Here is a 15,067-nt window from a genome sequence, read left to right as displayed (position 1 = left end):
AAGCATATCTGTCTTTACGTCAGTGCTCCAAGCAGGCTAACACTACACAGTAGCCAGAGTATTTAAAATATTTTACAAAAGTTCTAGCTCTAATATTCTTGAGGCTTTCACGTTCTCAGCAACCAGACAGAGTGGGTAAAAGCCTAGATAGCCACACATTACACCTAGAAGGAAGTAAGTGCTGCACAGAGCAAGGACAGAAATACAAATGCAGCTCAGTAGTTCCCAGTACTCAGTCTTGTACTGTCATTCCACACAGTGCTGTGCATGTACACACACATTAGACAGCTTAACCAGTGCTGCTTGATACATTCTCATCCAGTTCCACAACTCAACATCCTAGAAAAGACTTAACACCAGGATTAGTAACCATTCAAATACTTTAGGTCAAGAAAGAAATTGAGATTAACCAGGAGTGTACACATTTGTAAACATCCTAGTGTTCTGGTTATTTGGTCATAGTGCTTGACAGTTTCTGCAAAAAAGCAGAAATTAGCATGCCAATAGAAATCTTAAATAGTTTGAACACAACATTTGTCTGCCTTACAGATCTCCACCACACACTTGTGGGAGAATCAGTGTTTATCTAGTCTTCACTACCTAAACATTCCTTCTCAACACATCTGTTAAAGTTGGCATCCAACAGCATTCTCCTGATGAGTTCAAAGTGCATACAGTCCCTATGAAACTCTGCAAATGTTCTCACCTCCTCTGGGCGTAGAGTAGCCAGCGGTTTTATGACAGCAGCTAGGGGAACTTGGGACTGTTTGGCCATATCTGAGGTGCAGGGAATATTGTAAGATGTGCATCTTATGTAGCGGGGGCTTGCATTACCTTAGGAACAAAGGAAAAAACCCCACAACTTTCAGTACAAGTTTATATATTCAAGAACAGAAACAAAGATAGCCTTTGTGGCTAAAACACAACTAAGGGTAAGACCTTACCTAAGCAATCCATTTCAGTCTACGCAAAACTTGCATTTCAAACAAAATGCTCCTTTTATGATTAGTTACATATAATAACTCAAAACGAATGAACTTGACTTTACATCAAGTTAAACATCTAAAAAGGCATTCATGTCATTTTTTGCAGACTAAACCATACTATAGACAGGAAACTCAATTCAAACATTTCTACTCTTCAATTTTGTAATTTTGGCTGAAGAGTAGAGCATTTGACTGTAGAACTGGATTCTGAAGTTTTAAGAGAGCTTTAAATAAAAAAAAAACCAAAACAAACAAAACATAGGCAATTAAAAAAGGAACTATCCCCTCTCTGTGAAGCCCATGGAATAATCAACATCCCACTCAATTTAAAAAAAAAAAATGTAGTTCCTAGTCCAATTCAAACCATACTGCTAGTAAATTTCAATTCTTAACTGTTGTTGATATAGCTCTACAGAAGAGGCTTAATTTGCTGCTTTCTGATATCCCTGGTAGTGCTGGTCCCAAGTACCTGCCTTGAAAAACATTTTTTACTTGCAGATCAGTTACTAGCTGTAAACTGAGATCAAATCAACACAAGACTTGAAATCAAGCTTCTGTTGGTAAGAAACACATCCCCAGCCACTGAAATAATTCTTCAAACTTTTCCTTTAAAGACACAGACAGTTCCGTCACTGATTCTTTGGGGTTTCTGTTTTGTTTGTTTAGGAAAAGAAAAATAGTTTACCTTGATCCTTGACCAAGAAATCCGTAGTAACAAGAGGTGGGACCTGCCCTCTCACTCCAGTGACAAATGGTTCTGACCCACAGTTATTTCTGTCATCTTCAATCACTTGAATCTATGATGGAAAACACAACATTAATATTTGGAGGCTTGGTTTCAAAGTGTGGTAAAATATAAAATTTATATCTATAAGGCATTAAAAAGGGACCTGAGATAAACATTACTATCTCTAAAAATAAGAAGTCTAAAGCGAATAAGTTTTGTCAAGCAGTCACCTCTCAGTTTGATTTCAAATAGTACTTAATGACTAACAATAAATTACAAGTTGTAAGTAGTCTTTTCCCCCAAGAATTTTGAGTAGTAGCACATTTTGTGTTTTAAGGCCTGATCTGAATTCATAAAAGCCAAACACAGATCAAGAAAGGAATTTTTGGCAATATTTCCCTCTATACCAGTCCTAGCCAAATTAAAATTAGAAGCTTCTGTAAGCCTGAAGTTCTATAGATAACTGTCTTTTCCTTTCTGTATGTTCCCACTTTTTCATAGTATGCATTTATTTCTAACCACTGTAACTCCAATCTAAAGATAGGTGCTTGCAAGCTCAGGTGGAAGTCTTCATTACTTCCTGGTGCTCAAGAGCTTGTGGTTTGAACTCTGGGGACATAAAAAGCGAAGTTTCAAGAGACTTGTGAATGAATCAAGCTTTAACTTCAAAGACCATAAAAATCTTAAATTTCTTAGTATTTCAAATTCTTCATTAATGCAAATATGCTTAAGATAATGGAACATATTAAACAATTTTAGTTGACTGAAGTATCTACTGACCTTTGTGAAAGAACAGAAAACTGTAGTTATACACAGTTTTAACTACATTTCCATACTGGTGCTTGAATGAAAGCATTAAAGCTAGCAATCATTCTTCTGACCTTATTTTGCCTTATCAAACACACACGCCTTTGCTTAAACTGTGAAATGCAGAAGTTTGCATGGCAGACCTGCTACCCTCTCACTACAGGTTCCGAGTTGCCAGCAGAAAGTCTGCCATAGCATCAGTGACTACCCTAGAACGAATCTAGTCCCATTTCAAAAGTCTACAGACTGATGTTGGTGATATTAATGCTGGTACCTATTATAAGACCAAATTGGACTAAATCAGGAAGAATTGATACAAGGTAGCAAAGTCAAATGTGGTGTGGGGTTTTTTCCCCCCTTTCCAATCCAAAAGGTAGCTGCTTTGTTCTTTCTTTAGGTAAGATTCTCTACACATAAGCATTAAAGTTTCAAATTCAAAATTTAATACTTATGTATGAGAACAGATAATGACAGAATGTTTATAGTTCCCCATGCCTCATATTAATCTATTAGAAGATTTATATCACGAATTAACATCAAAACAGTTCATCTGCAATTTTTGAACTTCAAGGCATTAGGCCAGTACTGGTGCATCAGCATGAAATATCAAATTCTGCTCAAAACTGGTAGAAAACATTGCTACAAAGCCTCATGCTGTGTGTCTGTTAAAATGAGGCACACATTGTATGGACAATTATACTGATGGCTTACACTGAAATGCCAGCTAGAATCTGATGAAGCAGACATTCTAAAGATCAGACAAAGTGGAGGGGAGGCATTCTTCATGATCTGTTTCTGAAACATTCTGCTTTCTATTGCCTCGCCATTGATCTCAGAAGAGAAGATTTTAACAATCTCTTGTGGTGTAATGTTACTCATTTTGATAAGGCAAGCAGAAGACAGCAAGGAAAGGGTAAAGGATTAATGATGGATGGTTAGTTAGTGAGGTGAAGTTCAGGTTTCAGGCATGCACAGATGTTCACCAGTACACAAACTACAATTACATACATACACAGCACTTACTGGACTAGGAATTGCATCTGGGTCTATTCTGTGCCTGGGTTTCTGCTGGGGTGGCAGCTCATTAAGTTGCTTTTTTAAAAAAAAGATAAAATAAAGAGTGCCACAAAAAAAAAAAAAAAAAAAAAAAGGACAAAGAAAAAAAGAAGAGAATAAAAGAGAATAATAAACTAAAAAGTAACAGTGTTACTTCTTTCTACCCAAACCTGTAGCACTAGAATTAGATACATTTGGTTCATGCAACAGGAAACATCAGCTTCTGCAGCATACATTGTACCCAAAACCAGCCTTGCCAGAGCTTGAGCTCTGAACACATTGCTAACAGAGGTAGTGGCTCATGTGCTTATTTTGGTTAGAAATTGGGGATTTATGTTTTAAGAACATGCTAAAATGAAGGCAACTGACACAAGCCATTTGAGATCTCATTTAGTGGAAGAGAAGAGAAGCAGACAACCAATTAAAGACTTCTTATATTCTGTGAAAAAAATATGGTCATAAACTTTACATAAACTTCGAGTCTAAAGAGATATTCTTTTCTGAATATAAGTAACTTCTGAATATACAGAACTTGTGAACAGCACCAGTCCAGATCTAAGATGTAACTCAAGACTAAACTATTTTTATAGTTTTTAAGCAAACACTGTAAGCACTGCCCTGGAAAAGTCTCCTATTATCAAACGACTGTGGCCTTCTGAGCCAATAACAGAACAGCATCAGCAACAGTGGAAGAAATGGCACAGTAGACCAGTAGCAATAATACTGCCAGGCTTAATGTTATTCATCATTGCTAACCACTACGTATCACTGCTTGTCCTTTCTCAAACCTCTGTCCTGAAAGATAATGCCAGTTTGAGAAGTCGCCCAATATTTGTCTCAAATAGTGTCATGACCTAATGACCAAATAACCTGATAACCTGTTTTTTGACAAGTTATAGCAAAAACACTAGTCATCTCCTATTAACTGGACTTTACAGGTGGATCATATGGTTCACAGATTGTCACCTCAAAACCTGAAATTAGTTCACCATGGTAAGTCATTAATCAAGAATCCAGAAACGGAGAAACAAGCTTAATCAAAGCGCTCAAGGATTCTCAAAACGTAACATAGTACAGAAAAAGACCCAAGGAAGTAGAGCATTGATTTGCATATGCGGCACATTTCTTTAGTCAGCAAGAAAAATATTACTTCTGGGCTCATTCATAACAAAAGACTGAAGCTGGATATACAAAAGAAAAGCAAGCAGGAAAACAGACTGATGTTCTTTGGAATGAGAAACTTGTTTTCAGCTTTGGTCTTTGTCAGTTCTGTTTTATGTAAAAACACTATGGAAGAGTTCACACTGGTAAGAACAAAGTAAGCTTACAGGGCTAGGAATGGAATCTGGATCCAAGCGTTTGGGTGGAGGTGGTGGTCCGGGTTGACTTCCATAATTTGGTGTTCCTGGATAGGCTCCTCCATAGCTTGGCTGAGGACCCCTCACCTGCCCAAAGGAACCTTACAAGAAAGGAACAGCAACATCAAACAGTGTCTAATACTAGTCATTTCCTTATTTGGCACTTCCCACTTTTCCTGTCATTGTCAAAACCCAAGAAAGTAACGTTTTTCAGTTAATTAGGATTAAACATACTTATAGCGTTTCCTGTTAGACCTGTACATCTCTGTCAGTGACCCACTAAAATGATGGAGACAATGCTCCTTAAAACCACACTTAAGCAAACACCAGGTTTTAGAATAATATGATTATACTATGCATTAAGATCATGCACTATGAACAGTTAAGTTAAACTGTAGAACTCCCTAATAGAAAGTACACATGAAACAGCCAAATAAACTAGCAGATGACCCGCAATTCCTCAAAATAAAGGTATGCAAGGAGTTCTCTCAGGCAGTTTTGGCTTGTCTGAAATTACAGTAATAGGTTAATGTGTGATTATCTCTTTTGTTTTGTAACTACCTGAAGTTATTTCATATTACTTTAGACAATTTCTTGCAGTTATGGAATAGACCACGATATATTGCATTAGTGTTTCTACAGTTCATAGCAATTTGTACAGATATTTGTAAGTAATTTACCTGGCCAGTTGTGCAAAGCTACATGGGGGATGGGATTCTCCTGACACTTGCACATGATTACTTTATCCTAGCTGTTTTTAAATGTTATTGATTAAAAATCAGCCAAAACCATTTATAATTCAGAAAGCTTAACTGATACTACTTCTAAACACACACAAAATGTGAAAGGTTCTACAAGGAGAAAAATACAGTTTTGTGAATTAATGAAGAACAAGTAGCAACTCCTTTTCAACTTTCTCATACACACTGTATATGCACACTGGCCACAGATTAAAAAAAAAAATAAATAGTAAGGCTTTTCAGTATTTCAAATCTCTGCTTTTGAACAGATGAAGTTGCAAACATCAAATTAAATGTCATAATAAAATTCTGATCACAAACTCTTACAAGAGTATTATGGCACTCACTACTAAATGACTTTTTAGTCAAGTAAGCTAGGATTCCTTTAGTTACATTAACCTGATTAAAACCCGTATGACAAGTATCTTAGAATGACACATCCTACTGTTTATCTTGGATTTGTCCTTTAGACAGGGAAACACTGAAGTGCCACCAGAAGCCCATGAGTAATAAACCTGAAAAACAGTTCTCAGTTTGCAGCACACAAGAGCGCACATATAATGTACAATTTCTAGAGTAGGAATACTCACCGTTCTGCTGCATTTGGTATCCTGGCTGAGGAGGATGAGTTGGAGGAGGTGGTCCATGGAGGCCACTCATGGGAGGCCCAGGCTGTGGCCCTGACATAGCTGATGGAGGTGGTGGTGAGGATACATGATTAGGCTGGGACGTTGGTGATCCAGCAACTGTCTGCCCAGGCAGTGGTGGGCCCGGCATGGTAGGTGGCCTTGGGGCACCTGTGGTAGAAGGGTAAGAGGAAGGTCCAACCCCTGCAGAAGAGGGAGGTGAGGCAAAACCAGGGACTTCAGTAGGTAGGTGCTGAGTTGGTATTGGCTGACCTGGAAATGGAGGCTGTGCCAAAGGAACACCCTGAGACACGCTGGTAGGAGGGGGTCCTTGGCTCGCAGTGTAAGGTGTGTAGAGACCAGATCCTGTTGTACCTGAGACTGGAGGAACCGATGTTGGGGGACCTGATAAGAAGAAAAGAAGATAGAACATCATTTTCTTCTATCCTAAAGACAATTAAGACTCAAGCAAAACTCATTTGCTTTAGAACATCTAAATAGGTCTACCACTTTCTCATCTTCAGAGGGACTCAACAGTACTAATAGAGACAAATCTTAAGTAAACCCCCTCCTAAACTGATCAGAGAACTGCAACTCCTCCAAGCGATATGAAACTTGATAGTTCCTTCACTGTCCTCTCTCAAAGTCTGAGCTTCTTATTTAACATAATCAGAATACATTTCAGAATTCAGGGCCAGAAAAAAAGAGGGAAAGCCAGGAATATGCAAAACAAGAACCACAAGTCTGTGTACTGATTTTTTGAACTGACTTAAGTTTGTATCTTAAACTCCTTTGTTGTTTTTTTTTTTTTGTTCTGACTGGGCAGCTGCACAAGAGAAAGAAGGCATGTAGACTATCCCACAGCTTACATAGGGATAGACTGTATTTGCACTTCACACCAAGATTCAACTAGGTTTAGGAGAAATACTGTTACTTTCTCTTGTTACTTATGTCCTGCAACATTCCTGCAGTATCCTCTACAATAGTCTCAGTTCTGTTTTCCCCAATGGTGGCCTTACTAGCCAAGGAAATTACCATTTAGAACAGCAGACGTCAACACCCAGAGAATTCCCATCACCATATGGTAATGAATCACTGACAACAGCAAATCTTTTATGAAATTACCAGCATAATTGAAAAGCAATAGCATATTTCTGTAGCCAGGAAACCTCACCATATCCCAGTCCAGCTGGGGGAGGAGCAGAGGCTGCAATACTGCCAATTGTCATCCCAGCCATGTGATTGCTGAGCTGCTGTACACTGGCTGCGGGGGGACCATATTGCTGGAACGTAGGTGTCTGGCTGACAGGCATGGGTGCTGAGCCTGGCAGATACGGCTGAGAGGCAGGTGGCCTGAGGAGGGAGACGAGAAACGTCACTGGATTCTCCATTATACAAGCAGTTACAACTCTCTGTGCCTTACAAACACTAGCCGGGTCTGACTTATTTACATGAAGCACTGCAGCTTAGTTTTGGAAAACAATTACATATCCTGCATGGACTTGAAACCATTTCATTAAAAAAAAAATAATTAAAAAAAAAAATCTATTCTTAAAATACAAATTCTACATTTATAGCGGTTTTTGTTAATTCCATTTTAGTTATCACAACAAATCAGAAGTACTGCCATAGGGGCAGGTGAGCAACAGTAAGGCCTGCACAGCTATTTAAGAATGTTCTGTTGCTGTAAGGATCTCGAGACTGCAGCTGACAGTGCTGAGCTTAAGCAGAGGGAAGCAAAAACCAATCACCTTCCCCAAAACCAGTAATCGGAACGAAGCAGTGAGGACTGCTGCCACTTTCACCACAGAGGTAATGCCAATATCTTTCTGGAGAAGATGCTCCAGCACTTTAAATGAATGATGTAACGAACTCAGGGATCCGTAAAGGACAAAACCAGATCCAGAACTAAGGAATTACTCAGTAATGACAAATAGCAACATGCTCCAGACAGAGATCAATTCACACCACCAAAGAATGAAATACTATGGCTGTGTGGATGCAATTGTTTTAAAACAAGACAAAATATGAGAATCAGGAAATTCTTTATGGGAAAATGACTACCACAAAGAAAGTCTTTAGAGGAGAAGTGGTTTTGATCAGCCACTGACATCTGCTCATATCTTTCCAGAAGTTTTTAATCTACAGAGATTCTTACTGTTTCACACCCCTGTGACAAAACATTGTTCTAAAACATTGTTCTAAAACAGTAAGTCAGTGATAAAGAAAGTCAACACCTACCACAGGAAACCAAAGTTTTTAGTTTGGTTTAGATCCTAAAACGTCTAGACCTAGCATAGGTCTACCAGGGCAGGCCTTTGTTACGATTTCTTTTTCTTGTATGTACCTCTGCATTGGGGCTGCTGGGGCTGGAATCCCATTCTGCACATCTCCCTGTCCAAATGGGCTGTACGTCAGGTGACCAGAAGGAAGAGATCCTCCAGAGGCTGGAGGGGGAGCTCCAGATGTTGAAGGGGCTCTTAACGAGCCTACAGACATAAGGGGAAAAAAATAAAATTAAAAATAAAAATCACAACACAGGAACAAGGGCTTGAACCATGAAAAATCCCAGAAATAAAAAAGCGCAGAAACAGTTTAGCAGTGGCCAAATTGATGTATCGATACTCAACGAGCAACAAATAATTTATACAACTATATTAGAAGTAGCAAAACTAAAACACAATTTTTTAACCAGTGTCACTAGTCACCACTTTCACATAAACCAAGTGGAAAAATATGTATTGTGGAGGGTCTTCAATCAACAATTTCACCTTCTGATGAAGAAAAAAAAAAAGTTATCTTGGAGGGGGAAGAATTTAATACCTCACTGACAAGTCTAATTATTTTTATCCAGACCAAGGAGAGTATTCACATGGAACCTAGAGTTTACCACAGGTCAGTCTTCCCTACTTGGAAGCTCAGCAGATTACGTGAGCAGATTCAGAAAATTACATCTAACTGCTCATTAACGGGGGCCACCACTGTTCTCACGCAGCTCTCGAGGTTGACGTCTAACATGAATACTTCTTTGTCTTTCAGACTGAGCTGGTTTAGTCACAGCTCAAATGTATTTGCCACGAAACTAAGTCTTCACACTCTCCACAGACCGCACAATGCTGGACACAATACCAGCAGACCAACCACAGTGTCTACTTCCAAAAAAGAGATTCTAAACTTCCATTTATACTACTGCTAAGTTAAAAATGCTGACAATTAGAACCACTGTATGACCATGCCTGCTAACCACAGAAGAACGTATTTAATGTATGAGGTATATTAAATTCAGATAACTAAACAATGTAAACTTCCCCATGAGACCAGGGCAGTACATACACACTGTTTTGTATCTCTGACTGGCATGAGAAGTTTAAAAGGGACTATGAAACCTTCCTGTGAGGAACCATTATGAAATAGGAAGCAAGAGAACCCATTTCTCAGTTCTACAGTATAATTTATATGCCAAAGCATGAGGTTTCAATTCATACATTTTAATCTTATCTGCTACATGTAAACTCTTAGTAAACTTGGGGATGTAAATTCAACGAAGGAATTAACTAGACCTTGTATGAACAACCAGTAATTCTTCCGGCTTTTTTCTTTATTACTAAACTTCCTCCTGTTCTTTTTGAGACACAGGATTTAATTATTTTCAGAGATATTTATTATTCTTACGTACATTCATCACATTAAATCCTGCATTTTCTAAACTACTGTTACAGCACCTTTGTCTTACTGTTTCTCCAGCTAAGCATTTCCTGATGTCTTAACTAGTTGTATGTTGTGTGGAATTTCTATTTCTGAATGTCTCTTGTGATACCCATTCAGTAAATTTTGTATACTTTCACCTATTTTGGAATCTCTTTCCTTTGATCGTACCTGTAAACTGTTTGGCATTGTTACTTTTGTCTTTGAAAGCATATTTAATTTAATTCATGGTGGGATCCTACAGATTTTTTTACATGAAATTCCCCCCCCCCAACTTTAACAGATACACAATTTGACAAATACGTATTTACTTCAGTAAAAGCTCCTGAAGTCTTTTTCTAGCTCTTGTCACTAGCATTAATTCTGTAACCATTACCACAGACTCCTCAAATAGCCACTGCAAAAAAAAAATTATCACTTGAACAGGTATGAGTATCTGGCGGTTTATTAGCTTAAGATTCATTATTCTTGCAGAATCCCAAAGTTCCCCTTCAACACCTTTGAGATACTGTACTCTTCTTAATCATTAAAGACCTCAAAATGGAGCTAGATTACAGAAAAATGGGAAATGCCTGTGATTTTACTTGAAGCCCCCAGACTATCAGGTCTTGCCCCAGTTCTGACTCCCTACTCTTCTAAGCAAATTGACACTGCTGGAAATAGCTCTTCTGAAATACCACTAGTTGGGAAGACAGAAAAGTACAATATGATTTCTTGCAATGTTTCTAATTCTTACATCTTGTTTGCTAGTTTTCCAAAAGTATTTCTTTATTCAAGCCACAGCTTTTGAAATCATAATTATTCCTAACACATATTTGGTTTCTATGCTATAGCCAAGGAGACTAAAGACTCCTTTTTACTCTTAAATGAAAGTACAAGTTACAAAAATCTCATGACTTTCAGTAACAACCTCCTGATGCTGGGGGAGAATTTTCATTTCTTCATTGCAATGTTGTCATTTATAAGCTCACATTTTAGTCCTGCCTCAAGTGAGAGAGTGCATTCTTTTAAACTAAGGATTCTCCCTGACAGAACCTCAACAGGCCAACTGGGGTTTTGAAATCAGTCTTCAGAAAACATCAGTTGCAAGTCAGGTTTTATCTATGAATCTGCAGGCATAAAGGATTTCTACTAGGATTATTTCTTCATATCCTATTTATGTCTCTGGAGTGCTGCCTGCAAATAGATTGGGAAGTGTCCCACCCACCTTTCCCTGAATAATCAGGTATCCACACCTTTGAGATAAATATCCATATTAAATGGGAACTTGGCACAGAAGCAGCAGCATAGCACAAGCACTCTCACAGAAAAGACACCATTTACCTATGAAATTAGGTGGAAGAGAAGAAGAGTCAGAGTTGAGAGAAACAGGAGAGCCCTTCGAAGGGAACCCCAAGGAAGGAAAGTAACCTGGAAAGACAGAATACACCAGTGAATCAAGCCTGAGAGAAAGCACCAAGAGACAGTGTTTCCAATGCTAAGGACAGGCTGCAGTGCACAACATACCATATGCATAAAATCCACATCACATTTACCACATTATTCCTTAAGCTATACTCCCTCTCACTCTTCTACCAAGCATAACATATATAATCAACACAGTTCATATACTAATGTTAATACAAGTGTTAAAAGTATCGTAAACCGAGTCCATGTAAAACAGTCCAGAAGCATCCTAATTGCGACTGGTATTCAGGTAATTGTGTTTACACTTTCAACTGCATGATCTCATTAGAAGGAAACTGTTCAAAGGAAGAAGGTGCAAAATTGTCCTGGTTCTTCCAGACTTCTCACAGAAAGAAGCAGCTATTTTCAGCTAGCAGCACAGTACTCCACTTCTGGTCCCAAGCAAGACTAGCATCACTGGCACAGAATTCCCGTTATTTCCATTGGTTAGAGATAGAGTTTGTCACATAAATCACATACAAAAGACTCCCTGACTGAGGATGGCATCTGCTACCAACACTTATTCCACTCAGTCCTCCAAGCTATTTTGTTGTTTTTAAAATAAATCCCTAAGACAACTACTTAGAGACCACAGATTAACATTGGCAGTTTTCCTTTTACCAGTGTTCCCTAAATTACTGTCACTCTAGTGCCTCCAAAAATAATTCTCTCTTCTCTACAATATGGAGCTACAACAGGTCTTGCTACAAAGACCTGCAATAAACATAATATGTTGGAGATGGGAGTAGAAAAAATAGCTGTCAATATCTTCAGTACCACCAGTCTCCTTTCTTTGATAATGCATTGTTTGCCACTCTCTTCTCCCTGGCTCTTCTATTCAGCAGCTACTAACAGGTCAACTTCTGGCTGTTGTGCTAGTGCTCTGATTTTTACATTCCTTCTTTCTAAAGATAGGAATCCTGGATTTACAGTAACAGTCCAAAATGCGCAATGTGACAACTGAGATTCCCTTAATACATCTAGGAAGGATGGTCTCAGAAGAAAAGATGGAACACAAATCTCCACAAACCATGGGTGACCTTAGCCCGATGTGTCAATAAACTACATGAGATACTGCTTAAGAGTAGTGCAATACATTTTTGTTGTTCAAATGAGACCACCTAGCTGCCCTCAGTGTCACAACACCTTTCAATCATTGCTGGCACAAACAAAATCTGCACTTTTAATCTGCATAAATTCACATACCAAGCTTTCTAGGTATGTTCTTACTGAGCTGTCATGACCATATTTCTGTTCTTCTAAAATTAAAAAAGGAAAACCAGAAATAATTCAGAAGGAAGAAAGTTAATTCCCTTAAAAAGAAATGCTTTTCAGATTTGTAAAGCCTGAAAGTTCTTGAAGTACCTGATGGAAGGTGCTCATCAGTTTCTTTTCACAAACATCCTAAACATTCTTCACACTGCTAACAGCCAAAACCTGCTTTCTATAAATAGCTGCACTGATGAAACTTTTCCAACAAACCCATAGTAATCTTTGTCCTTCCTGAATCTCCTTCTCTCCCTCTCTGAAACAAGTCCAGTATTTCCCCACTCCTATGGGACAGGAAACACTAGTTAGTTAATACCTAATTGAGCAGCCAAACAGAGCACTCAATGGCTGAGCTCTGCCTCTGTCTTCCCAGCAGGCAGGGTTTTTTTCCTCTTCCCAGTGCTGATTTTCATTACTTTTATAGGAATTTAAACCCTCTGTGAAATTAGTTCACAACTGATAGATTAAAAGTGCTGTTGTAAGAGATTTATTGAGAGGAGGGGAGGAAGGGGATTAAGGAATGAAAAGGAAGATGGAGCAACTGAATAATCCATTTTTTAGCACACCATGCTAATTCTTCTACTTCACTACCATGCTAACTTCAGACAAAAAAACCCAAGAGGGTAATTATTCAGCTCTGAAATTTCAGTATCCCACTTCTGTTATTTGCAAGACAACTATAGGCACTTTGATTGTTCTATCCTTCAAACCAATTTTTGTTTAAAATTCCAGAAGTCACAAAAAAATTCAAGATGTACTTGGACGGGAGAACAATACAGAGACCATTAGCGTGATGAGCATATTACTGAATTTCCTCTCAATACCAATCTGAAGTCCAAACAAACATTTCAAAGTGAATATATTGTGCTTATCTTAGTAGATTTGAATTCATTCACCTGATTTTAAAAGGTGGAAATATTTCTAACTCAGAGCATAGTATTTTCTCCTCTACATTTCAGATGTTAATGTCACTATGAATCTCCCAAAGCAATGCAGGTACTCGGAAACAAAGACTCCAAAAGTTCTTTAATACTTTTAAGTTAGCCTTTATTTTGAAAACAGGGAACAAAAGTTTAACTACCTTGTTTGGTAGCTTTTGTTTGTTTGATTTTGTGGTTGTTTGGGATTTTTATTTATTGCTGTTGTTTAGTTTTTAAATAAACAAAACCAACAAGCCATATGACCCTGTAGAACCAGGGTAATTCCAGAACACATTAGCTTGCCACATGACCACAAACTTTCTATTGATTTTAAACGCATTACAGAAAACAGCTCCCAATATGCTTTCTGTCTAGAGTTGTATGTCTAAATCTTTCAGGATGGCATGCAGAACTTTCTTAATAATAATGTAAGGGAGTCTCAATTATAAATCTGTTACAGTCCCTACCTGCTGCCCCTCAACATAACCTCATCAGGAAGATTGTCCTAGTCAGGTGCTTCAGTATCATGGGGGCAGGGACATACAGAAAAAAAAAGCAGGCTATGCTTCTCAACATGTTAATTTTATGAGCTATTAAAAGAAGTGTGAAAGAAGTGGACAAATGACAAAACAGTAACCTCATAATGTACAGGAAGAACATGAATTTTAACATCATGTAAGCTATATACAGAAGGAAAAAAATTGCTACCACAAAATAAAGAGTAACAATAGGAAGTATACAGAAAAAATTCCATGCACACAACAATTCACAAGTTATCAATCATTAAGTTTTGGCTGAAAAGTACCTTGTGGAGGTGCTGGCTGTTGATATCCTGGCATCGGACCATTATAAGCTCCATATTGCAATTGAGGAACCCCTGGCAATGGCTGTCCTCCGTAGGCAGGCTGCTGGTATCCCTGATATCCAGGCTGAGGTCGCCCGTAAGGAGGCCCTGTGTGAGCTTGCTGGTTTACACTCATTGTATTCACATCCCCAAACTAATCTCACCTGCAAAAAGGGGGGGGGGAAAGATGGCTTTTAGCAGATCACAAAACCAAACTGGCCAACTTCCCTACTGGTTTTACAGGAATGAAAGCTCCCGAGATACTAGGGAAGGTGAAACAGTAATGGTAATATACTCTCGTCTCGCACAGCATGTTTTTCAAGTAAGATAAATACTTTACAAGAGCTAGTTAGAAAACAGTATTTTAAGAAACAAGGTTTTCTAATCAACTTATTCACTGCTTCATCCTGGCTAGACTTGTAATCATCATTTCAAAAAAAAAAAAAAAAAAAAAAATCATAATTTGCCATTCCGTAACAGATACTTATCAAGCTTCCTGAGACACCTTACAAATTACTTACACCTCACAGAACAGACCAACAAAAAACAGATTTCATAACATAGATGAGAGATTCTTTAACAT

The 15,067-nt window shown here is 38.2% G+C and overlaps 1 protein-coding gene across 3 annotated transcripts in view; it reads right to left on the bottom strand.

Moving 5' to 3' along the window:
* The window catches only part of SEC24C (SEC24 family member C), a 28,688-nt gene extending 14,039 nt beyond the window's left edge, over window positions 1-14,649 (bottom strand). Inside the window, exons 1-8 of one of the 3 annotated variants that reach the window (XM_010022294.1) lie at window positions 14,446-14,649; window positions 11,329-11,415; window positions 8,648-8,789; window positions 7,475-7,653; window positions 6,265-6,705; window positions 4,905-5,035; window positions 1,672-1,783; window positions 707-834 (exon numbers count right to left, since the gene is read on the bottom strand). In XM_010022294.1, coding sequence (XP_010020596.1) covers window positions 707-834; window positions 1,672-1,783; window positions 4,905-5,035; window positions 6,265-6,705; window positions 7,475-7,653; window positions 8,648-8,789; window positions 11,329-11,415; window positions 14,446-14,620 — 1,395 coding nt within the window. In that variant the 5' untranslated portion in view covers window positions 14,621-14,649. The remainder of the gene's footprint in view (window positions 1-706; window positions 835-1,671; window positions 1,784-4,904; window positions 5,036-6,264; window positions 6,706-7,474; window positions 7,654-8,647; window positions 8,790-11,328; window positions 11,416-14,445) is intronic. The other 2 variants (XM_010022309.1, XM_010022302.1) reach the window with 2 other exon arrangements.
* Between the last annotated feature and the right edge of the window lie 418 nt (window positions 14,650-15,067).

Source organism: Nestor notabilis, unplaced genomic scaffold (assembly GCF_000696875.1).
Source record: "Nestor notabilis isolate BGI_N333 unplaced genomic scaffold, ASM69687v1 scaffold32060, whole genome shotgun sequence".
In the NCBI taxonomy this organism is placed as follows: Eukaryota; Metazoa; Chordata; class Aves; order Psittaciformes; family Psittacidae; genus Nestor; species Nestor notabilis.
This window is presented reverse-complemented; position numbering and strand designations above follow the sequence as displayed.